At 39.0% G+C, this 25,155-nt stretch overlaps 1 protein-coding gene across 1 annotated transcript in view; it reads left to right on the top strand.

The window, feature by feature from the left end:
* The window catches only part of LOC131562439 (maestro heat-like repeat-containing protein family member 1), an 82,608-nt gene that overhangs the window by 54,988 nt on the left and 2,465 nt on the right, over nucleotides 1–25,155 (top strand). Inside the window, exons 12-15 of the mRNA XM_058812209.1 lie at nucleotides 1,482–1,555; nucleotides 5,012–5,134; nucleotides 6,076–6,186; nucleotides 10,444–10,579. Of these exons, the coding sequence (XP_058668192.1) occupies nucleotides 1,482–1,555; nucleotides 5,012–5,134; nucleotides 6,076–6,186; nucleotides 10,444–10,579 (444 nt within the window). The remainder of the gene's footprint in view (nucleotides 1–1,481; nucleotides 1,556–5,011; nucleotides 5,135–6,075; nucleotides 6,187–10,443; nucleotides 10,580–25,155) is intronic.

Genomic DNA, 25,155 nt, shown 5'->3' with positions numbered 1-25,155 from the left:
GGGATTTTTGGGATTTTATGGGGTTTTTAAAGGGGAATTTATTGAGGATTTTATGGGGCATTTAATGGTTTATTTTGGGTTTTTTTTTTTTTTTTTTTTATTTTTATGGGGACTTATTAGGGGATTTGATGGGAATTTTATAGGATTTATTGGGGGTTTTAATGGGAGTTTTTTGGGGGTTTAGTGGAATTTATTGGGGTTTTACTGGGGGATTTTGGGGATTTTATGGGTTTTTAAAGGGGGAGTTATTGAGGATTTTATGGGGCATTTAATCTTTTATTTTGGGGCTTTTTTGGTTTTTTTTTGAGATTTTTATGGGGACTTTTTAGGGGATTTTCTGGGAATTTTACAGGATTTATTGGGGTTTTTTTGGGGTTTTTGATTGGGTTTTTTAGGGGGATTTTTTGGGGTTTTTAAGGGGTTTTTTTGAGTTCTTGTGGGGGTTTCCATGGGGTTTTGAATAGGATTTATTGGGGGATTTTATGGGATTTTTATGGGGTTTATTCAGGTTTTTTTATGGGGTTTTTAATGGGGAATTTAATGTTTTTATTGGCATTTCCATGGGCACTTTTTAGGGGATTTGATGGGAATTTTAGAGGATTTATTGGGGGTTTTTAATGGGAGTTTTTTGGGGGTTTAGTGGGATTTTTATGGGGTTTTACTGGGGGATTTTGGGGATTTAATGGGGATTTATTAAGAGGTTTTATGGGAGTTTTATGGGCATTTACAGGGGATTTATTGGAGATTTAATGGAGGATATTATAGGATTTTTGGGGGGTTTTATGGGGGTTTTTTTTTTGTTTTTATGGGGTTTTTAATGGGGATTGATTGGGGGATTTCATGGGAATCTTACAGAGTTTAAATGGAAATTATCTGGGATTTTTGGGGGTTTTTATGGGGTTTTAATGGGATTTATTGGGGATTTAGTGAGGGATTTCATGGGGTTTCAATGGGATGAATTGGGGGATTTCATGGGATACTGACCGGGATTTGGGGGCAATTTTATGGGTTTTTAATTGGGTTTTTAATTGGGTTTTTATGGGATTTATTGGGGGATTTTGGGGGATTTTATGGGGTTTTTTGGGGGTTTTTCTATGGGGGATTTTATGGGTGATTTATGGGTTTTTCATGGGGTTTTTAATGGGATTTTAATGAGATTTTTATGAAGTTTTCACGGGGTTTATTTGGCATTTATAAGGGGATTTTACGGGGTTTTTAATGGGATTTATTGGGGATTTTTTGGGGGTTTATATGGGGTTTTTATGGGATTTAATGGGGGATTTTAGGGTGATATTATGGGGATTTTATGGGAATTTTACAGAAGTTTAATGGGATTTTTCTGGGGGTTTATTGGGAGATTTTTATGGGAGTTTTGGGGAATTTTCTGTGGAACTTTGGTGGGGTTTTTTAGGATTTTCTGAGGAATGATTTCTGCGCGTATTGAGCGTTTTCCCAGCCCAAATTCTGATTTTGTTTTGCAGCTTCCCAGATGGAAATGCAGAAAGTTTCCATCCTCTCCTCGCTGAGAGCTCCTCTGCAGGACGGGAGCCCCGAGGTAGCCCCGACTTCCCTGGAATGCCCCGGAAAATTCCAGAAATTCCCCGGAAAATTCCAGAAATTCCCTGGAAAATTCCAAAAATTCCTCTGGAAAATTCCAGAAATTCCCCGGAAAATTCCGGAAATTCCCCAGAAAACTCCGGAAATTCCCTGGCAAATTCCCCGGAAAATTCCAGAAATTCCCTGGAAAATTCCAGAAATTCCCTGAAAAATTCCAGAAATTCCCCTGGAAAATTCCGGAAATTCCCCAGAAAATTCCAGAAATTCCCTGGAAAACTCCAGAAACTCCCTGGAAAACTCCAGAAATTCTCTGGAAAATTCCGGAAATTCCAGAAATTCACCGGAAAATTCCGGAAATTCCCTGGCAAATTCCCTGGAAAATTCCAGAAATTCCCTGGAAAATTCCGGAAATTCCCTGGCAAATTCCCCGGAAAATTCCAGAAACTCCCTGGAAAATTGCAGAAATTCCCTGGAAAATTCTGGAAATTGCCCGGAAAATTCCGGAAATTCGCTGAAAAATTCCGGAAATTCCCTGGAAAATTCCAGAAATTCCCTGGAAAATTTCGGAAATTGCCCGGAAAATTCCAGAAATTCCCTGGAAAATTCTGGAAATTCCCTGGCAAATTCCCCAGAAAATTCCAGAAATTCCCTGGAAAATTCCAGAAATTCCCTGGAAAATTCCGGAAATTGCCCGGAAAATTCCAGAAACTCCCTGGCAAATTCTGGAAATTCCCTGAAAAATTCCCTGGAAAATTCCAGAAAGTCCCCAGAAAATTCCAGAAATTCCCTGGAAAATTCTGGAAATTCCCCGGAAAATTCCAGAAATTCCCCAGAAAATTCCAGAAATTGCCCGGAAAATTCCAGAAATTCCCTGGAAAATTCCATAAATTCCCTGGAAAATCCCGGAAATTCCCTGGCAAATTCCCTGGAAAATTCCAGAAATTCCCTGGCAAATTCCCCTGAAAATTCCAGAAATTCCCTAGAAAATTCCGGAAATTGCCTGGAAAATTCCGGAAATTCCCCAGAAAATTCCAGAAATTCCATGGAAAATTCCAGAAATTCCCTAGAAAATTCCGGAAATTCCCCTGAAAATTCCGGAAATTCCCCAGAAAATTCCGGAAATTGCCCGGAAAATTCCAGAAATTCCCCGGAAAATTCCAGAAATTCCCTGGAAAATTCCAGAAATTCCCCGGAAAATTCCGGAAATTCCCTGGCAAATTCCCCGGAAAATTCCAGAAATTCCCTGGAAAATTCCAGAAAGTCCCCGGAAAATTCCAGAAATTCCCTGGAAAATTCCAGAAATTGCCCGGAAAATTCCAGAAATTCCCTAGAAAATTCCAGAAATTCCCTGGAAAATTCCAGAAATACCCATTTTTTCCCCATTTTTCCCCAGATGTCCCATTTTTCACCCATTTTTCACCATTTTCCCCATTTTTTCCCCGTTTTTCCTCAGATTTCCCATTTTTCACAGTTTTTCACCCACTTTTCACTGTTTTTTCCCTGTTTTTTCCCCGTTTTTCACCCATTTTTTCCCCGTTTTTCCCCGTTTTCTCCCCGTTTTCCCCCAGATTTCCCGTTGTTTCCCGTGTTTCACCCATTTCTCCCCGTTTTCTCCCCGTTTCTCCCCGTTTTCCCGTGTCTCACCCGTGTCTCACCCGTGTGTTTCCCCGCAGGTGCGCCGCGCGCTGCTGCAGCTGATCCCTGCTCCTCACTCCATTTCCCCCCCAAAATCCACATTTTTTTCCCGTTTTTTCCCCGGTTTTCCCCGTTTTCCCCATTTTTTCCCCATTTTTCCCCGTTTTTCACCGTTTTCCCCCGTTTTTCCCCGTTTTGCCCCAGATTTCCCGTGTCTCACCCGTTTCTCCCATGTTTTTCCCCGCAGGTGCGCCGCGCGCTGCTGCAGCTGATCCCTGCTCCTCACTCCATTTCCCCCCAAAATCCACATTTTTTCCCCATTTTTCCCCATTTTTCCCCATTTTTCCCCGGTTTTCCCCTTTTTTTCCCCGTTTCTCCCCGTTTTGTCCCGTGTCTCACCCGTTTCTCCCATGTTTTTCCCCGCAGGTGCGCCGCGCGCTGCTGCAGCTGAACCCTGCTCCTTACTCCATTTCCCCCCCAAAATCCACATTTTTTCCCCGTTTTTTCCCCATTTTTCCCCGCTTTTCCCCGTTTTTTCCCCATTTTTCCCTGTTTTTCACCCATTTCTCCCCGTTTTCTCCCCGTTTTCCCCCAGATTTCCCGTGTCTCACCCGTTTCTCCCATGTTTTTCCCCGCAGGTGCGCCGCGCGCTGCTGCAGCGGAACCCTGCTCCTCACTCCATTTCCCCCCCAAAATCCACATTTTTTCCCGCGTTTTTCCCCGTTTTGTCCCCGTTTTTCCCCAGATTTCCTGTTTTTCACCTATTTTTCACCTTTTTCCCCCATTTTTCACCATTTTCCCCATTTTTTCCCGTTTTTCCTCAGATTTCCCATTTTTCACCGTTTTTCACCCATTTTTCACTGTTTTTCCCTGTTTTTTCCCCGTTTTTCCCCAGATTTCCCATTTTTCCCCATTTTTTCCCTGTTTTTCCCCGTTTTTTCCCCGTTTTTCCCCAGATTTCCTGTGTTTCACCCATTTTTACCTGTTTTTCCCCGTTTTCTCCCCGTTTTTCCCCATTTTTCACCGTTTTTCCCCGTTTTTTCCCCGTTTTTCCCCCAGATTTCCCGTTTTTCACCCATTTTTCCCCGTGTGTTTCCCCGCAGGTGCGCCGCGCGCTGCTGCAGCTGAACCCTGCTCCTCACTCCATATGCCCCCCAAAATCCACATTTTTTCCCCGTTTTTTCCCCATTTTCCCCCTTTTTTCCCCGTTTTTTCCCGTTTTTTCCCCATTTTTCCCCATTTTTCACCCATTTTTCACAGTTTTTCCCCGTTTTCCCCCAGATTTCCCGTGTCTCACCCGTTTCTCCCATGTTTTTCCCCGCAGGTGCGCCGCGCGCTGCTGCAGCTGAACCCTGCTCCTCACTCCATTTCCCCCCAAAATCCACATTTTTTCCCCATTTTTCCCCATTTTCCCCCATTTTTCCCCGGTTTTCCCCTTTTTTTCCCCGTTTCTCCCCGTTTTGTCCCGTGTCTCACCCGTTTCTGCCATGTTTTTCCCCGCAGGTGCGCCGCGCGCTGCTGCAGCTGAACCCTGCTCCTCACTCCATTTCCCCCCCAAAATCCACTTTTTTTCCCCAGATTTCCCGTGTTTCACCCCGTTTTTTCCCCGTTTTCCCCCCGTTTTGTCCCGTGTCTCACCCATTTCTCGTGTTTTCCCCGCAGGTGCGCCGCGCGCTGCTGCAGCTGATCCCTGCTCCTCACTCCATTTCCCCCCCAAAATCCACTTTTTTTCCCCAGATTTCCCGTGTTTCACCCCGTTTTTTCCCCGTTTTCCCCCCGATTTCCCGTGTCTCACCCATTTCTCGTGTTTTCCCCGCAGGTGCGCCGCGCGCTGCTGCAGCTGGTGGGCGCCATGGGCCCCCGCGGGTTCCTGCAGGAGCCGGGGGCGGAGGCGCTGCTGGAGTTCCTGGTGCTGCAGTGCGACGGCCCCGGCCCCGCCGCGGTCAGAGCCCCGTCCTGCCCTTCCCCTCCTTCCAAAACCTTCCCCAAAATTCCCCCTCTTTGCCCGCCCCTCTCCCAATTTCCCCCCTTTTTTCCCAAATCTTCCCCACTTTTCCCGCCCCTCTCCCAATTTCCCCCCTTTTTTCCCAAATCTTCCCCACTTCTCCCCATCCTTTTCCCCAATTCCCCATTTCCCCAATCTCCCCATCCTTTCCCACCCTTCTCCCCATCCTTTCCCAACCTTCTCCCACCCTTTCCCAACCTTCTCCCAAGTTTCCCCATTTTTTTCCAAATTTCCCCATTGTTTTCCCAGTTTTCCCAATTTTCCCCTCCCTTTTCCCAATTTTTCTCCTTTTTTCCCAACTTTCCCATTCTTTCCCAATTTTTTCCCATTTTCCCATCCTTTTCTCAACCTTCTCCCAATTTTTTCCCATTTTCCCCTCCCTTTTCCCAAATTTTCTCCTTTTTTCCCAATTTTCCCCATTTTCCCCCAAATTTTTTCCTTTTTTTCCCAATTTCCCATCCTTTTCCCAATTTTCCTCATTCCTTTCCCAACTTTTCCCAACTTTTCCCAACCTTCTCCCAAGTTTCCCCATTTTTTTCCAAATTTCCCCATTGTTTTCCCAGTTTTCCCAATTTTCCCCTCCCTTTTCCCAATTTTTCTCCTTTTTTCCCAACTTTCCCATTCTTTCCCAATTTTTTCCCATTTTCCCATCCTTTTCTCAACCTTCTCCCAATTTTTTCCCATTTTCCCCTCCCTTTTCCCAAATTTTCTCCTTTTTTCCCAATTTTCCCCATTTTCCCCCAAATTTTCTCCTTTTTTTCCCAGTTTCCCATCCTTTTCCCGATTTTCCTCATTCCTTTCCCAACTTTTCCCAACTTTTCCATCCTTTCCCCAATTTTTCCCATTTTTTCCCAATTTCTGCCGATTTCTGCCCGCAGGCCCCCGGGGGCGCCGAGGAAATTCCCGAGGATGCCGCGAGCGACGACGTGCGGAGCGTCGGCGTCAGCACCCTCATCCTGCTCAGCTCCACCGTGCCCGGCGTCGCCCCGGTCAGCTTTGGGGGAAATAAACCCAAAATAATTCAAATCCCAAAAAATTCCAAAAAAAAAATCCCCAAAAATTCCAAATTCTGGGAGATTTCAACCCCAAATCCCCAATCCCGAGGGGTTTCCTGATCCTGCTCAGCCCCACCGTGCCCGGCGTCGCCCCGGTCAGCTCGGGGGAAATAAACCAAAAATAATTCAAATCCCAAAAAATTCCAAAAAAAAATTCCCAAAAATTCCAAAAAAAATCCCCAAAAATTCCAAATTCTGGGAGATTTCAACCCCAAAATCCCCAATCCCGAGGGGTTTCCTGATCCTGCTCAGCTCCACCGTGCCCGGCGTCGCCCAGGTCAGCTTTGGGGGAAATAAACCAAAAATAATTCAAATCCCAAAAAATTCCAAAAAAAAAATCCCCAAAAATTCCAAAAAAAATCCCCAAAAATTCCAAATTCTGGGAATAAACCCCCCAAATCCCCAATCCCAAGGGGTTTCCTGATCCTGCTTAGCCCCACCGTGCCCGGCGTCACCCAGGTCAGCTTTGGGGAAAAAACACAAAATAATTCAAATCCCAAAAAATTCCAAAAAAAAATCCCAAAAATTCCAAAAAAAATCCCCAAAAATTCCAATTCTGGGAGATTTCAACCCCAAAATCCCCAATCTCGAGGGATTTCCTCATCCTGCTCAGCTCCACCGTGCCCGGCGTCACCCAGGTCAGCTTTGGGGGAAATAAACCAAAAATAATTCAAATCCCAAAAAATTCCAAAAAAAAAATCCCCAAAAATTCCAGAAAAAATCCCCAAAAATTCCAAATTCTGGGAATAAACCCCCAAAATCCCCAATCCCGAGGGGTTTCCTGATCCTGCTTAGCCCCACCGTGCCCGGCGTCACCCAGGTCAGCTTTGGGGAAAAAACACAAAATAATTCAAATCCCAAAAAATTCCAAAAAAAAATCCCAAAAATTCCAAAAAAAATCCCCAAAAATTCCAATTCTGGGAGATTTCAACCCCAAAATCCCCAATCTCGAGGGATTTCCTCATCCTGCTCAGCTCCACCGTGCCCGGCGTCGCCCAGGTCAGCTTTGGGGGAAATAAACCAAAAATAATTCAAATCCCAAAAAATTCCAAAAAAAAAATCCCAAAAATTCCAAAAAAAATCCCCAAAAATTCCAAATTCTGGGAGATTTCAACCCCAAATCCCCAATCCCGAGGGGTTTCCTGATCCTGCTCAGCCCCACCGTGCCCGGCGTCGCCCAGGTCAGCTTTGGGGAAAAAACACAAAATAATTCAAATCCCAAAAAATTCCAAAAAAAAAATCCCAAAAAACCCCCCCAAAAAAATCCCCAAAAATTCCAAATTCTGGGAATAAACCCCCAAAATCCCCAATCCCGAGGGGTTTCCTGATCCTGCTCAGCCCCACCGTGCCCGGCGTCGCCCAGGTCAGCTTGGGGGAAAAAACACAAAATAATTCAAATCCCAAAAAATTCCAAAAAAAAAATCCCAAAAAACCCCCCCAAAAAAATCCCCAAAAATTCCAAATTCTGGCAATAAACCCCCAAAATCCCCAATCCCGAGGGGTTTCCTGATCCTGCTCAGCCCCACCGTGCCCGGCGTCGCCCAGGTCAGCTTGGGGGAAAAAACACAAAATAATTCAAATCCCAAAAAATTCCAAAAAAAAAATCCCAAAAAACCCCCCCAAAAAAATCCCCAAAAATTCCAAATTCTGGCAATAAACCCCCAAAATCCCCAATCCCGAGGGGTTTCCTGATCCTGCTCAGCCCCACCGTGCCCGACATCGCCCAGGTCAGCTTGGGGGGAAATAAACCAAAAATAGAAATTCCCCCCTTAATTTCCCATTTATTCCCCCATTAATTTCCAATTTATTCCCCCCTTAATTTCCCATTTATTCCCCCTTAATTTCCCATTTATTCCCCCATTAATTCCCCATCATTTCCCCGTTATTTCCCATTTATTTCCCCCATTTTCCCCCAATTCCCCCATTTTTCCCCATTAATTCCCCATTAATTTCCCCAGTTTTTTCTCCCAATTTCCCCTGTTTTTCCCCTATATATTCCCATTATTTCCCCATTAATTTCCCTTTTATTTCCCCATTAATTCCCCATTTATTCCCCAATATTTTCCAATTAATTCCCAATTATTTCCCCGTTAATTTCCCATTTATTTCACCATTAATTCCCCATTTATTTCTCATTAATTCACCATTTATTTCCTCTTTTTTCCCCATTAATTCCCCATTAATTTCCTATTTATTTGCCATTAATTCCCCACTATTTCCCCAATAATTTCCCATTATTTCCCCATTAATTTCCCATTTATTTCCCCAGTTTTTTTCTCCCAATTCCCCCTATTTTTTCCCCAATAATTTCACATTAATTTCCCATTAATTCCCCATTTTTTCCCCATTAATTCCCCATTATTTCTCCATTTATTCCCCATTTATTTCCCATTAATCCCCCACTATTCCCCCATTATTTCCCCATTTATTTCCCCATTACTTCCCCCAATTTTTCCCATCATTTCCCCATTAATTTCCCCATAATTTCCCATTTATTCCCCCATTAATTTCCCATTTATTCCCCCCTTAATTTCCCATTTATTCCCCCATTAATTCCCCATAATTTCCCTGTTATTTCCCATTTATTTCCCCCATTTTTCCCCATTAATTCCCCATTAATTTCCCCAGTTTTTTCTCCCAATTTCCCCTGTTTTTCCCCTATATATTCCCATTAATTTCCCTTTTATTTCCCCATTAATTCCCCATTTATTCCCCAATATTTTCCAATTAATTCCCAATTATTTCCCCGTTAATTTCCCATTTATTTCACCATTAATTCCCCATTAATTTCTCATTAATTCACCATTTGTTTTCTCATTTTTCCCCATTAATTCCCCATTAATTTCCCATTTATTTGCCATTAATTCCCCACTATTTCCCCAATAATTTCCCATTATTTCCCCATGAATTTCCCATTTATTTCCCCAGTTTTTTTCTCCCAATTCCCCCTATTTTTTCCCCAATAATTTCGCATTAATTTCCCATTAATTCCCCATTTTTTCCCCATTAATTCCCCATTATTTCTCCATTTATTCCCCATTTATTTCCCATTAATCCCCCACTATTCCCCCATTATTTCCCCATTTGTTTCCCCATTATTTCCCCCAATTTTTCCCATCATTTCCCCATTAATTTCCCCATTATATTCCCATTTATTCTCCATTATTTCCCCATTTATTCCCCATAATTTCCCATTTATTTCCCCATTTATTTCCCATTATTTCCCAAAAATTTCCCCATTATTTCCCATTTATTTCCCCATTATTTCCCCATTATTTCCCATTTATTTCCCCAGTTTTTTCTCCCAATTCCCCGTGAATTCCCCGTGAATTCCCCATGTTTTCCCCATGTTTTCCCCATGTTTCCCCGTGAGTTCCCCATGAATTCCCCCATGTTTTCCCCATGTTTTTCCCATGTTTTCTGCATGTTTTCCCCATGTTTTCCCCGTGAATTCCCCATGTTTTCCCCATGTTTTCCCCATGTTTTCTCCATGTTTTCCGCATGTTTTCTGCATGTTTTCCCCATGTTTTCCCCGTGTTTTCCCCGTGTTTTCCCCGTGAATTCCCCATGAATTCCCCGTGAATTCCCTGTGAATTCCCCATGTTTTCCGCATGTTTTCCGCATGTTTTCTGCATGTTTTCCCCCATGTTTTCCCCGTGAATTCCCCATGAATTCCCCATGTTTCCCCCATGTTTTCCCCATGTTTTCCCCATGTTGTCCACGTTTTCTGCATGTTTTCCCCATGTTTTCCCCGTGAATTCCCCGTGAATTCCCCGTGAATTCCCCGTGAATTCCCCGTGAATTCCCCATGTTTTCCCCATGTTTTCCCCATGTTTTCCCCATGTTTTCCCCATGTTTGCCCCATGTTTCCCCGTCAGTTCCCCATGAACTCCCCTGTGTTTTCCCCATGTTTTCCGCATGTTTCCCCCGTGTTTTTCCCGTGAGTTCCCCCATGTTTTCCCCATGAATTCCCCATGTTTCCCCCATGTTTCCCCCATGTTTCCCCATGAATTCCCCATGAATTCCCTATGTTTTCCCCACGAATTCCCCATGAATTCCCCATGAATTCCCCTATGTTTTCCCCATTTTTTCCCCATGTTTGCCCCATGAGTTCCCTCCCCGTGAATTCCCCGTTAATTCCCCGATGTTTTCCCCATGTTTTCCCCATGAATTTCCCATTTTTCCCCGCAGGTTCTGTGGCGTTTCCTGCTGCGGGCGCTGCTCCGTCCGGGGCTGAGCCGGGCCCTGGCCCCGCTGTGCCGCAGCCTCGCCCTGCTGGCCCCCCAAATGCAGCGGGAGCCCCCCGAGAGCGGAGCCCAGGGCGAGGGTGAGTCCCAACCGACCCACAGTTCCCAAAAAACCCCGGGAAAGGGGAAAAAAACACAAAAAATCCCAGGGAAAAACAAAACAAAACCTAAAAAACCCCTGGGAATTCCCAAAAAACCCCAAAAATCCCTGGGAATTCCCAAAAAACCCCTGGGAATTCCCAAAAAAACCCCAAAAATCCCTGGGAATTCCCAAAAAACGCCAAAAAATCCCTGGAAATTCCCAAAAAATCCCTGGAAATTCCCAAAAAAACCCCAAAAATCCTTGGGAATTCCCAAAAAAACCCAAAAAATCCTCAGGAATTCCCAAAAAACCCCTGGGAATTCCCAAAAAAACCCAAAAAATCCCTGGGAATTCCCAAAAAACCCCAAAAAATCCCTGGGAATTTCCAAAAAACCCCAAAAAATCCCTGGGAATTCCTAAAAAAGCCCCAAAAATCCCTGGAAATTCCCAAAAACCCACAAAAAACCCTGGAAATTCCTAAAAAAACGCCAAAAAATCCCTGGGAATTCCCAAAAAACCCCCAAAAAACCCTGGAAATTCCCAAAAAACCCAAAAAAATCCCTGGGAATTCCCAAAAAACCCCAAAAAAACCCTGGAAATTCCCACAAAACCCCAAAAAATCCTTGGGAATTCCTAAAAAAGCCCCAAAAATCCTCAGGAATTCCGAAAAAACCCCCTGGGAATTCCCAAAAAAAAAACCAAAAAACCCCTGGGAATTCCCAAAAAACCCCAAAAACCCCTGGGAATTCCCAAAAAACCCCAAAAATCCCTGGGAATTCCCAAAAAAAGCCCTAAAAAATCCCTGGAAATTCCTAAAAAAACCCAAAAAATCCCTGGGAATTCCCAAAAAACCCCAAAAAACCCCTGGGAATTCCCAAAAAAAACCCCAAAAATCCCTGGGAATTCCCAAAAAACGCCAAAAAATCCCTGGAAATTCCCAAAAAATCCCTGGAAATTCCCAAAAAAACCCCAAAAATCCTTGGGAATTCCTAAAAAAGCCCCAAAAATCCTCAGGAATTCCCAAAAAATCCCTGGGAATTTCCAAAAAAACCCCAAAAATCCCTGGAAATTCCCAAAAAAACCCAAAAAATCCTCAGGAATTCCCAAAAAACCCCTGGGAATTTCCAAAAAAACCCAAAAAATCCCTGGGAATTCCCAAAAAACCCCAAAAAATCCTCAGGAATTCCCAAAAAACCCCTGGGAATTCCCAAAAAACCCCAAAAAAACCCTGGGAATTCCCAAAAAACCCCAAAAAATCCCTGGGAATTCCTAAAAAAGCCCCAAAAATCCCTGGGAATTCCCAAAAACCCACAAAAAACCCTGGAAATTCCTAAAAAATCCCCAAAAATCCCTGGGAATTCCCAAAAAACCCCAAAAAATCCCTGGGAATTCCCAAAAAACCCCAAAAACCCCTGGAAATTCCCAAAAAATCCCTGGAAATTCCCAAAAAACCCAAAAAAATCCCTGGGAATTCCCAAAAAACGCCAAAAAATCCCTGGAAATTCCCAAAAAATTCCTGGAAATTCCCAAAAAAACCCCAAAAATCCTTGGGAATTCCTAAAAAAGCCCCAAAAATCCTCAGAAATTCCCAAAAAATCCCTGGGAATTTCCAAAAAAACCCCAAAAATCCCTGGAAATTCCCAAAAAAACCCAAAAAATCCTCAGGAATTCCCAAAAAACCCCTGGGAATTCCCAAAAAACCCCAAAAAATCCTTGGGAATTCCCAAAAAACCCCAAAAAATCCCTGGGAATTTCCAAAAAACCCCAAAAAATCCCTGGGAATTCCTAAAAAACCCCAAAAATCCCTGGAAATTCCCAAAAACCCACAAAAAACCCTGGAAATTCCTAAAAAAACGCCAAAAAATCCCTGGGAATTCCCAAAAAACCCCAAAAAACCCCTGGAAATTCCCAAAAAATCCCTGGAAATTCCCAAAAAACCCAAAAAAATCCCTGGGAATTCCCAAAAAACCCCAAAAACCCCTGGAAATTCCCAAAAAATCCCTGGAAATTCCCAAAAAACCCCAAAAATCCCTGGAAATTCCCAAAAAAACCCAAAAAATCCTCAGGAATTCCCAAAAAACCCCTGGGAATTCCCAAAAAACCCCAAAAAATCCCTGGAAATTCCCAAAAAAACCCAAAAAATCCCTGGGAATTCCCAAAAAACCCCAAAAAAAACCCTGGGAATTCCCACAAAACCCCCAAAAATCCTTGGGAATTCCTAAAAAAGCCCCAAAAATCCTCAGGAATTCCGAAAAAAACCCCCTGGGAATTCCCAAAAAAAAAACCAAAAAATCCCTGGGAATTCCCAAAAAACCCCAAAAACCCCTGGGAATTCCTAAAAAACCCCCAAAAAACCCCTGGAAATTCCCAAAAAACCCCAAAAAATCCCTGGAAATTCCCAAAAAATCCCTGGAAATTCCCAAAAAAACCCCAAAAATCCCTGGAAATTCCCAAAAAAACCCCAAAAAATCCTCAGGAATTCCCAAAAAATCCCTGGGAATTTCCAAAAAAACCCCAAAAATCCCTGGAAATTCCCAAAAAAACCCAAAAAATCCTCAGGAATTCCCAAAAAACCCCTGGGAATTCCCAAAAAACCCCAAAAAATCCCTGGGAATTCCCAAAAAACCCCAAAAAACCCCTGGGAATTCCTAAAAAAGCCCCAAAAATCCCTGGAAATTCCCAAAAACCCACAAAAAACCCTGGAAATTCCTAAAAAAAACGCCAAAAAATCCCTGGGAATTCCCAAAAAACCCCAAAAAACCCCTGGAAATTCCCAAAAAATCCCTGGAAATTCCCAAAAAACCCCAAAAATCCTTGGGAATTCCTAAAAAAGCCCCAAAAATCCTCAGGAATTCCCAAAAAATCCCTGGGAATTTCCAAAAAAAACCGCAAAATCCCTGGAAATTCCCAAAAAAAACCCAAAAAATCCTCAGGAATTCCCAAAAAAACCCCTGGGAATTCCCAAAAAACCCCAAAAAACCCTGGAAATTCCCAAAAAACCCCAAAAAATCCCTGGGAATTCCTAAAAAAGCCCCAAAAATCCTCAGGAATTCCGAAAAAACCCCTGGGAATTCCCAAAAAACCCCAAAAAATCCCTGGGAATTCCCAAAAAACCCCAAAAAATCCCTGGAAATTCCTAAAAAACCCCAAAAAACCCCTGGAAATTCCCAAAAAATCCCTGGAAATTCCCAAAAAACCCCAAAAAATCCCTGGAAATTCCCAAAAAACCCCTTGGAATTCCGAAAAAACCCCCAAAAATTCCCTGGGAATTCCTAAAAACATCCCAAAAATCCTGAGGAATTCCCAGAAAATCCCAAGAATTCCCAAAGATTCTCTCAGGAATTGAATTTTCCATTTCCCTTCCAGGCTCGCTCCCCTCTCCGCAGGCTCTCACCGTGCGCCTCCTCGTGAGTTCGTTCCCGTTTTTATCCCAATTTTCTTTCAAATTTTCTCATTTTCATTCCCGTTTTTATCCCAATTTTCTTTCAAATTTTCTCATTTTCATTCCCGTTTTTATCCCAATTTTCTTCCAAATTTTCTCATTTTCATTCCCGTTTTTATCCCAATTTTCTTCCAAATTTTCTCATTTTCATTCCCATTTTTATGCCCAATTTCCCCAATGTTATTCCCAATTTTATTCCCATTTTCATTCCCAATTTCCCCAATTTTATTCCCATTTTCATTCCCAATTTTATTCCCAATTTTCTTCCCAATTTTATTCCAAATTTGCTCATTTTTATCCCGTTTTTATTCTCAATTTCCCCAATTTCATTCCCATTTTTATCCCAATTTCATTCACAATTTTCTCATTTTCATTCCCGTTTTTATCCCAATTTTCTTCCAAATTTTCTCATTTTCATTCCCGTTTTTATCCCAATTTTCTTCCAAATTTTCTCATTTTCATTCCCATTTTTATGCCCAATTTCCCCAATGTTATTCCCAATTTTATTCCCATTTTCATTCCCAATTGTCTCATTTTTATCCCATTTTCATTCCCAATTTCCCCAATTTTATTCCCATTTTTATTCCCAATTTTATTCCCAATTTTCTTCCCAATTTTATTCCAAATTTGCTCATTTTTATCCCGTTTTTATTCCCAATTTCCCCAATGTTATTCCCAATTTTATTCCCATTTTCATTCCCAATTGTCTCATTTTTATCCCATTTTCATTCCTAATTTCCCCAATTTTCTCATTTTCATTCCCAGTTTTATTTCCAATTTTCTTCCCAATTTTATTCCAAATTTGCTCATTTTTATCCTGTTTTTATTCCAAATTTCCCCAATGTTATTCCCAATTTTATTCCCATTTTCATTCCCAATTTCCCCAATTTTATTCCCATTTTCATTTCCAATTTTATTCCCAATTTTATTCCAAATTTGCTCATTTTTATCCCGTTTTTATTCCCAATTTCCCCAATTTCATTCCTAATTTCATTCCCGTTTTTATCCCAATTTTCTTCCAAATTTTCTCATTTTCATTCCCGTTTTTATCCCAATTTTCTTCCAAATTTTCTCATTTTCATTCCCGTTTTTATCCCAATTTTCTTCCAAATTTTCTCATTTTCATTCCCATTTTTATGCCCAATTTCCCCAATGTTATTCCCAATTTTATTCCCATTTTCATTCCCAATTTCCCCAATTTTATTACCATTTTCATTCCCAATTTCCCCAATTTTATTCCCATTTTCATTCCCAATTTTATTCCCAATTTTCTTCCCAATTTTATTCCAAATTTTCTCATTTTCATTCCCGTTTTTATTCCCAATTTCCCCAATGTTATTCCCAATTTTATTCCCATTTTCATTCCCAATTTTCTCATTTTTATCCCATTTTCATTCCCAATTTCCCCAATTTTATCCCATTTTCATTCCCAATTTCCCCAATTTTATTCCCATTTTCATTCCCAATTTTATTCCCAATTTTCTTCCCAATTTTATTCCAAATTTGCTCATTTTTATCCCGTTTTTATTCCCAATTTCCCCAATTTCATTCCCATTTTTATCCCAATTTTCTTCCAAATTTTCTCATTTTCATTCCCGTTTTTATCCCAATTTTCTTCCAAATTTTCTCATTTTTATTCCCATTTTTATCCCAATTTTATTCCAAATTTGCTCATTTTTATCCCGTTTTTATTCCCAATTTCCCCAATTTCATTCCCAATTTTATTCCCATTTTCATTCCCAATTTTCTCATTTTTATCCCATTTTCATTCCCAATTTCCCCAATTTTATCCCATTTTTCATTCCCAATTTCCCCAATTTTATTCCCATTTTCATTCCCAATTTAATTCCCAATTTTCTTCCCAATTTTATTCCAAATTTGCTCATTTTTATCCCGTTTTTATTCCCAGTTTCCCCAATTTCATTCCCATTTTTATCCCAATTTTCTTCCAAATTTTCTCATTTTCATTCCCATTTTTATGCCCAATTTCCCCAATGTTATTCCCAATTTTATTCCCATTTTCATTCCCAGTTTTCTCATTTTTTATCCCATTTTCATTCCCAATTTCCCCAATTTTATCCCATTTTCATTCCAAATTTCCCCAATTTTATTCCCATTTTCATTCCCAATTTTATTCCCAATTTTCTTCCAATTTTATTCCAAATTTGCTCATTTTTATCCCGTTTTTATTCCCAATTTCCCCAATTTCATTCCCATTTTTATCCCAATTTCATTCACAATTTTCTCATTTTCATTCCCGTTTTTATCCCAATTTTCTTCCAAATTTTCTCATTTTCATTCCCATTTTTATGCCCAATTTCCCCAATGTTATTCCCAATTTTATTCCCATTTTCATTCCCAATTTTCTCATTTTTTATCCCATTTTCATTCCCAATTTCCCCAATTTTATTGCCATTTTTATTCCCAATTTTATTCCCAATTTCATTCCCAATTTTATTCACAATTTTCTCATTTTCATTCCCATTTTCATTCCCATTTCCCCAATGTTATTTCCCATTTTCATTCCAAATTTTATTCCAAATTTGCTCATTTTTATCCCATTTTTATTCCCAATTTCCCCAATTTTATTCCAATTTTATTCCCATTTTTATTCCAAATTTCATTCCCAATTTTCTCATTTTTATCCCGTTTTTATTCCCAATTTCCCCAATTTTATTCCCATTTTTATTCCCAATTTCCCCATTTTTATTCCCAATTTCATTCCCATTTTTATTCCCAATTTTCTCATTTTCATTCCCATTTTCATTCCCAATTTCCCCAATTTTATTCCCAATTTTATTCCCAATTTCATTCCCATTTTTATTCCCAATTTTATTCCAAATTTTCTCTTTTTTCTCCCATTTTCATTCCCAATTTCCCCAATTTTATTCCCAATTTTATTCCAAATTTCATTCCCAATTTTCTCATTTTTATCCCATTTTTATTCCCAATTTCCCCAATTTTCATTCCCAATTTTATTCCCAATTTTAATCCAAATTTTCTCATTTTCATTCCCATTTTCATTCCCAATTTCCCCAATTTTATCCCCTTTTTATTCCCAATTTTATTCCCATTTTTATTCCAAATTTCGTTCCCAATTTTCTCATTTTTATCCCGTTTTTATTCCCAATTTCCCCAATTTTATTCCCATTTTTATCCCAATTTCATTCCCAATTTTCTCATTTTCATTCCCATTTTCATTCCCAATTCCCCCAATTTTATTCTCATTTTTATTCCCAATTTCATTCCCAATTTTATTCCCAATTTCCTCAGTTTTATCCCATTTTTATTCCCAATTTCCCCAATTTTATTCCCATTTTATTCCCAATTTCATTCCCATTTTTTATTCCCAATTTCCACAATTTTATTCCCATTTTCATTCCCAATTTCCCCAATTTCATTCCCATTTTTATCCCAATTTTATTTACTATTTTCTCATTTTCATTCCCATTTTCATTCCCAATTCCCCCAATTTCATTCCCAATTTCATTTCCAATTTTATTCCAAATTTTCTCATTTTTATCCCGTTTTTATTCCCAATTTCCCCAATTTTATTCCCATTTTTTATTCCTAATTTTATTCCCAATTTTATTCCCAGTTTTCTCAGTTTCATTCCCATTTTCATTCCCAATTTCCCCAATTTCATTCCCAATTTCCCCATTTTTATTCCCAATTTTATTCCAAATTTTCTCATTTTTATCCCATTTTTATTCCCAATTTCCCCAATTGTATTCCCATTTTTATCCCATTTTTATCCCATTTCTATCCCATTTTTATTCCCATTTTCCCCAATTTTATTCCCATTTTTATCCCATTTTTATCCCATTTTCCCAGGCAGTTTCCATTCCCAATTTCCCATTTCTTTGCCCTTTTCATTCCCATTTTTATGCCAAATTTTCCCAATTTTTTTCCCGTTCTTCTTCTCAATTTTCCCGATTTCATTCCCATTTTTTATTCCCAATTTTCTCATTTTTATCCCATTTTTATTCCCAATTTTCCCGATTTCATTCCCCTTTTTATTCCCAATTTTCCCCTGGATTTTCATTCCCATTTTTCCTCTTTTATCCCATTTTTCTTCCCATTTTTCTTCCCAATTTTCCCCATTTCATTCCCATTTTTATGCCAAATTTTTCCCGATTTTTTTTTCCCGTTTTTATTCCAAATTTTCCCAGTTTTCACTCCTGTTTTTATTCCCAATTTCCCTGCATTTCCATCCCCATTTTCCTGTTTTATCCCATTTTTATCCCATTTTTATTCTGATTTTTCCCCTGTATTTCCATCCCCATTTTCCTGTTTTTATCCCATTTTTATCCCATTTTTATCCCATTTTTCTCCTGCATTTCCATCCCCATTTTCCTGTTTTATCCCATTTTTTCTCCCATATTTATTCCCAATTTTCCCCTGTATTTCCATCCCCATTTTCCTGTTTTACCCCGTTTTTATTCGGATTTTTCTCCCGTTTTATTCCCCATTTCCCCCCACAGTTTTCATTCCCATTTCCCCAATTTCCCCGTTTTTATTCTGATTTTTCTCCCATATTTATTCCCAATTTCCCCCTGTATTTCCATCCCCATTTTTCTGTTTTTATCCCATTTTTATCCCATTTTAATTCCCAATTTTCCCCTGTACTCTCATCCCCATTTTCCTGTTTTATCCCATTTTTCTCCCATTTTTATTCCCTGTTTTCCTCTGTATTTCCATCCCCATTTTCCTGTTTTATCCCGTTTTTATCCCATTTTTATTCTGTGTTTTTTCCCTGCATTTCCATCCCCTTTTTTCCTGTTTTATCCCATTTTTCTCCCATTTTATTCCCATTTTTCCCCCGTATTTCCATCCCCATTTTCCTGTTTTATCCCATTTTTATCCCATTTTATTCCCAATTTTCCCCTGTACTTTCATCCCCATTTTCCCTGTTTTACCCCATTTTTATTTTGATTTTTCTCCCATCTTTATTCCCAATTTTCCCCTGCATTTCCATCCCCATTTTCCCTATTTTACCCCGTTTATATTCTGATTTTTCTCCCATCTTTATTCCCAATTTCCCCTGTATTTCCATCCCCATTTTCCTGTTTTACCCCGTTTTTATTCTGATTTTTCTCCCATTTTTATTCCCCATTTCCCCAATTTCCCCGTTTATATTCTGATTTTTCTCCCAGATTTATTCCCTGTTTTTCCCCTGTATTTCCATCCCCATTTTCCTCTTTTATCCCATTTTTATCTCATTTTTCTCCTGTGTTTCCATCCCCATTTTCCCTGTTTTGCCCCGTTTTTATTCGGATTTTTTCTCCCATATTTATTCCCCGTATTCCCCTCTATTTCCATCCCCATTTTTCTGTTTTATCCCATTTTTCTCCCATATTTATTCCCCATTTTCCCCTGTATTTCCATCCCCATTTCCCTGTTTTGCCCCATTTTTATTCTGATTTTTCTCCCATTTTTATTCCCCAATTTCCCCGTTTATATTCTGATTTTTCTCCCATATTTATTCCCAATTTTCCCCTGTATTTCCATCCCCATTTCCCTGTTTTACCCCGTTTTTATTCTGATTTTTTCTCCCATTTTTATTCCCCATTTCCCCCCACAGTTTTCATTCCCTTTTCCCCAATTTCCCCATTTATATTCTGATTTTTCTCCCATATTTATTCCCATTTTTCCCCTGCATTTCCATCCCCATTTTCCTATTTTATCCCATTTTTCTCCCATTTTATTCCAAATTTTCCCCTGCATTTCCATCCCCATTTTCCTGTTTTACCCCATTTTTATTCTGATTTTTCTCCCGTTTTATTCCCCATTTTCCCCCCACAGTTTTCATTCCCTTTTCCCCAATTTCCCAGTTTATATTCTGATTTTTCTCCCATATTTATTCCCCGTTTTCCCCTGTATTTCCATCCCCTTTTTTCCTGTTTTATCCCATTTTCCTCCCAATTCATTCCAAATTTTCCCCTGTATTTCCATCCCCATTTTCCTGTTTTATCCCATTTTTATTCTGATTTTTCTCCCATTTTTATTCCCCATTTCCTCCCATAGTTTTCATTCCCATTTCCCCAATTTCCCCGTTTATATTCTGATTTTTCTCCCATCTTTATTCCCAATTTCCCCTGTATTTCCATCCCCATTTTCCCTGTTTTGCCCCATTTTTATTCTGATTTTTCTCCCATTTTTATTCCCCATTTCCCCAATTTCCCCGTTTATATTCTGATTTTTCTCCCATATTTATTCCCAATTTTCCCCTGTATTTCCATCCCCTTTTTCCTCTTTTATCCCATTTTTATCCCATTTTTATCCCATTTTTCTCCTATATTTCCATCCCCATTTTTCCTGTTTTATCCCATTTTTTCTCCCATCTTTATTCCCAATTTCCCCTGTATTTCCATCCCCATTTTTCCTGTTTTGCCCCGTTTTTATTCTGATTTTTCTCCCATTTTTATTCCCCATTTCCCCAATTTCCCCGTTTATATTCTGATTTTTCTCCCAGATTTATTCCCAATTTTCCCCTGTATTTCCATCCCCATTTTCCTGTTTTATCCCATTTTTTATCTCATTTTTCTCCTGTGTTTCCATCCCCATTTTCACTGTTTTGCCCCGTTTTTATTCGGATTTTTCTCCCATTTTTATTCCCCGTTTCCCCCTGTATTTCCATCCCCATTTTTCCTGTTTTTATCCCATTTTTCTCCCATATTTATTCCCCATTTTCCCCTGTACTTCCATCCCCATTTTCCTGTTTTGCCCCATTTTTATTCTGATTTTTCTCCCATTTTTATTCCCCAATTTCCCCCGTTTATATTCTGATTTTTCTCCCATATTTATTCCCATTTTTCCCCTGCATTTCCATCCCCATTTTCCTATTTTTATCCCATTTTTCTCCCATTTTATTCCAAATTTTCCCCTGCATTTCCATCCCCATTTTCCTGTTTTTACCCCATTTTTATTCTGATTTTTCTCCCGTTTTATTCCCCATTTCCCCCCACAGTTTTCATTCCCTTTTCCCCAATTTCCCAGTTTATATTCTGATTTTTCTCCCATATTTATTCCCCGTTTTCCCCTGTATTTCCATCCCCTTTTTTCCTGTTTTATCCCATTTTCCTCCCAATTCATTCCAAATTTTCCCCTGTATTTCCATCCCCATTTTCCTGTTTTATCCCATTTTTATTCTGATTTTTCTCCCATTTTTATTCCCCATTTCCTCCCATAGTTTTCATTCCCATTTCCCCAATTTCCCCGTTTATATTCTGATTTTTCTCCCATCTTTATTCCCAATTTCCCCTGTATTTCCATCCCCATTTTTCCTGTTTTGCCCCATTTTTATTCTGATTTTTCTCCCATTTTTATTCCCCATTTCCCCAATTTCCCCGTTTATATTCTGATTTTTCTCCCATATTTATTCCCAATTTTCCCCTGTATTTCCATCCCCTTTTTCCTCTTTTATCCCATTTTTTATCCCATTTTTATCCCATTTTTCTCCTATATTTCCATCCCCATTTTTCCTGTTTTATCCCATTTTTCTCCCATATTTCTTCCCCGTTTTCCCCTGTATTTCCATCCCCATTTTCGCTGTTTTTTCCCCGTTTTTATTGGGATTTTTCTCCCATTCCTTGCTGATTTCCAGGCCCTGTCGTGCCGGCCGCGTTGTTTTTCCCCCGCGGGCGCTGTGGGCGCTGCGGCTTGCTGCGGGAGCTGCGGGTGCAGCCCGGCCTGGGGCAGCTCTGGGACACGGAAATCACAAAGCTGCTGCAGCTGCTGCCAGGTGGGGGACAAAGCACAAAATAACCCCAAAATAACCCGAAAAACATCCCAAAAACATCCCAAAATAGTCCCAAAATTATCCCAAAAAACATCCCAAAATAACCCCAAAATAACCCCAAAATAATCCCAAAATAATCCCAAAATAACCCCAAAATAATCCCAAAATAATCCCAAAATAACCCCAAAATAATCCCAAAATAACCCCAAAATAATCCCAAAAACATCCCAAAGTAATCCCAAAAACATCCCAAAATAATCCCAAATAATCCCAAAACAATCCCAAAATAATCCCAAAACAATTCCAAAATAATCCCAAAATAATCCCAAAAACATCCCAAAATAATCCCAAAATAACCCCAAAATAGTCCCCAAAGTAATCCCAAAAACATCCCAAAGTAATCCCAAAATAATCCCAAAGTAATCCCAAAAACATCCCAAAATAATCCCAAATAATCCCAAAACAATCCCAAAATAATCCCAAATAATCCCAAAGTAATCCCCAAAATAATCCCCAAATAATCCCAAATAATCCCAAAATAACCGTTAAAATAATCCCAAAGTAATCCCAAAAACATCCCAAAATAATCCCAAAACAATTCCAAAATAACCCCAAAATAACCCCAAAATAACCCCAAAATAATCCCAAAATAACCCCAAAGTAATCCCAAAGTAATCCCAAAAACATCCCAAAATAATCCCAAATAATCCCAAAATAATCCCAAAATAATCCCAAAATAATCCCAAAATAATCCCAAAAAAATCCCAAAAACATCCCAAAACAATCCCAAAATAATCCCAAAACAATCCCAAAAACCTCCAGCAAAATCCCCCCAGAAATCAAAACAACCCCCCAAAAGTATCCATCAAAGTGCCCCCAAAAATAAAAACAATTCCCCCAAAAATCTCCATCAAAGTCCCCCCAAAAAATAAAAAAAATTCCTCCAAAAAATGAAAAAGAAATCCAAAAAAAGATTTAAAAAATCCCAAAAGAAACCCCCAAAATTCCCTCAAAAATTCCCCCCAAAATTACAAAAAAATTCCCCAAAACCACCCAAAATAAAAAAAAAAAAATCCCCCAAAAAATCCCAAAAAATCCCAAAGCTGCTGCAGCTGCTGCCAGGTGGGGAAAGAAAATCCCAAAAAGAGAAAAAAAAAACCCAAAAAAATAAAAAGAAATCCCCTGAAAAATCTCCAAAAAAATCCCAAAAAATCATCCCAAAAAAATCCCAAAGAAATCCCAAAAAGAGAAAACAAAATTCCCGAAAAAAATTGACAAAAAATCTCTCCAAAAAACGAAAAATAATCCTAAAAAGAAAAGAAAAACCATGCCCAAAGAAACCCAAAAAATTCCCCCAAAATTACAAAAAATTCCAAAAATTCCCCCAAAAATAATAATAAAAGAATTTCCCAAGAATTCCCAAAAATAATAAAAAAATCCCAAAAAGTCCCCAAGAAATCCCAAATAGAGAAAAAAAATTCCCGAAAAAAGTTGACAAAAAATCCCCCCAAAAAATGAAAAAAAAATCCAAAAAAAAAGAAAAAACATCCCCAAAGAAACGCCCAGAAAATTCCCCCAAAATTACAAAAAATTTGAAATGATTCCTCAAAAATAATAATAAAAGAATTCCCCAAAAAATTCTCAAAAATAAAAAAAATCCCAAAAAAAATCCAAAAAAATTCCCAAAGAAATCCTAAATAAAGAAAAAAAAATCCCAAAAAAATTGACAAAAAAATCCCCCCAAAAAATGAAAAAAAATCCAAAAAAAAGAAAAAACATCCCCAAAGAAACCCCAAAAATTCCCCCCAAATTACAAAAAAATTCCAAAAATTCCCCCAAAAATAATAATAAAAATTTCCCAAAAATTCTCAAAAATAAAAAAAATCCCAAAAAAATCCAAAAAATTCCAAAAGAAATCCCAAAAAGAGAAAAAAAAATTCCTGCAAAAGTTGACAAAAAATCCCCCCAAAAAATGAAAAAAAAATCCAAAAAAAAGAAAAAAACATCCCCAAAGAAACACCCAAAAAATTCCCCCAAAATTACAAAAAATTCCAAATGATCCCCCAAAAATAATAATAAAAATTTCCCAAAAATTCTCAAAAATAAAAAAAATCCCAAAAAAATCCAAAAAAATTCCCAAAGAAATCCTAAATAAAGAAAAAAAAATCCCAAAAAAATTGACAAAAAATCCCCCCAAAAAATGAAAAAAAATCCAAAAAAAAGAAAAAAACATCCCCAAAGAAACCCCAAAAAATTCCCCCCAAATTACAAAAAATTCCAAAAATTCCCCCAAAAATAATAATAAAAAATTTCCCAAAAATTCTCAAAAATAAAAAAAATCCCAAAAAAATCCAAAAAATTCCAAAAGAAATCCCAAAAAGAGAAAAAAAAATTCCCGAAAAAGTTGACAAAAAAATCCCCCCAAAAAATGAAAAAAAAATCCAAAAAAAAGAAAAAACATCCCCAAAGAAACCCCAAAAATTCCCCCCAAATTACAAAAAATTCCAAAAAATTCCCCCAAAAATAATAATTTATAATATAGTATAATAAAAATAATATATAATAATAATAAAAATAAAAATAAAAAATAAAAATAAAAATAAAAATAAAAATAAAAATAAAAGAATCCTCCAAACTCCCCAAATGAATAAAAAATCCCAAAAAAAACCCCAAAAATCCCCGGGGCAAGGAGGGCTCGGGGATTTGGGGGATTTTGGGGCCCTTTGGGATCTTTGGGCTTTTGGGGATTTTCTCCAGTTTGGGGTTTGGGTTAATGGGGGGAGGGGGGCTGGGATTTGGGGGATTGATGGGATTTGGGGCATTTGGGGCATTTGGGGCATTTGTGGGATTTGTGGGATTTGTGGGATTTATGGGATTGATGGGATTTGTGGGATTGATGGGATTTGTGGGATTTATGGGATTGATGGGATTTGTGGGATTTATGGGATTTGTGGGATTTGTGGGGTTTGTGGGATTTTTGGGATTTGTAGGATCAGGGGGTTTGTGGGATTTGTGGGATTTATGGGATTTGTGGGATCAGGGGGTTTATGGGATTGATGGGATTTGTGGGATTTGTGGGATTTGTGGGGTTTGTGGGATTTGTGGGATTTTTGGGATTTGTGGGATTTTTGGGATTTGTAGGATCAGGGGGTTTGTGGGATTTGTGGGATTTGTGGGATTTGTGGGATTTGTGGGATTATGGGATTTGTGGGATTGATGGGATTTGTGGGATTTGTGGGATTTGTGGGATTTGTGGGATCAGGGGGTTTGTGGGATTGATGGGATTTGTGGGATCGGGGGTTTATGGGATTGATGGGATTTGTGGGATTTGTGGGGTTTGTGGGATTTGGGGAATTGATGGGATTTGTGGGATTTGTGGGATTTGTGGGAT

The sequence above is a fragment of the Ammospiza caudacuta genome, chromosome 1 (genome assembly GCF_027887145.1).
Source record: "Ammospiza caudacuta isolate bAmmCau1 chromosome 1, bAmmCau1.pri, whole genome shotgun sequence".
Classification (NCBI taxonomy): Eukaryota; Metazoa; Chordata; class Aves; order Passeriformes; family Passerellidae; genus Ammospiza; species Ammospiza caudacuta.
This window is presented reverse-complemented; position numbering and strand designations above follow the sequence as displayed.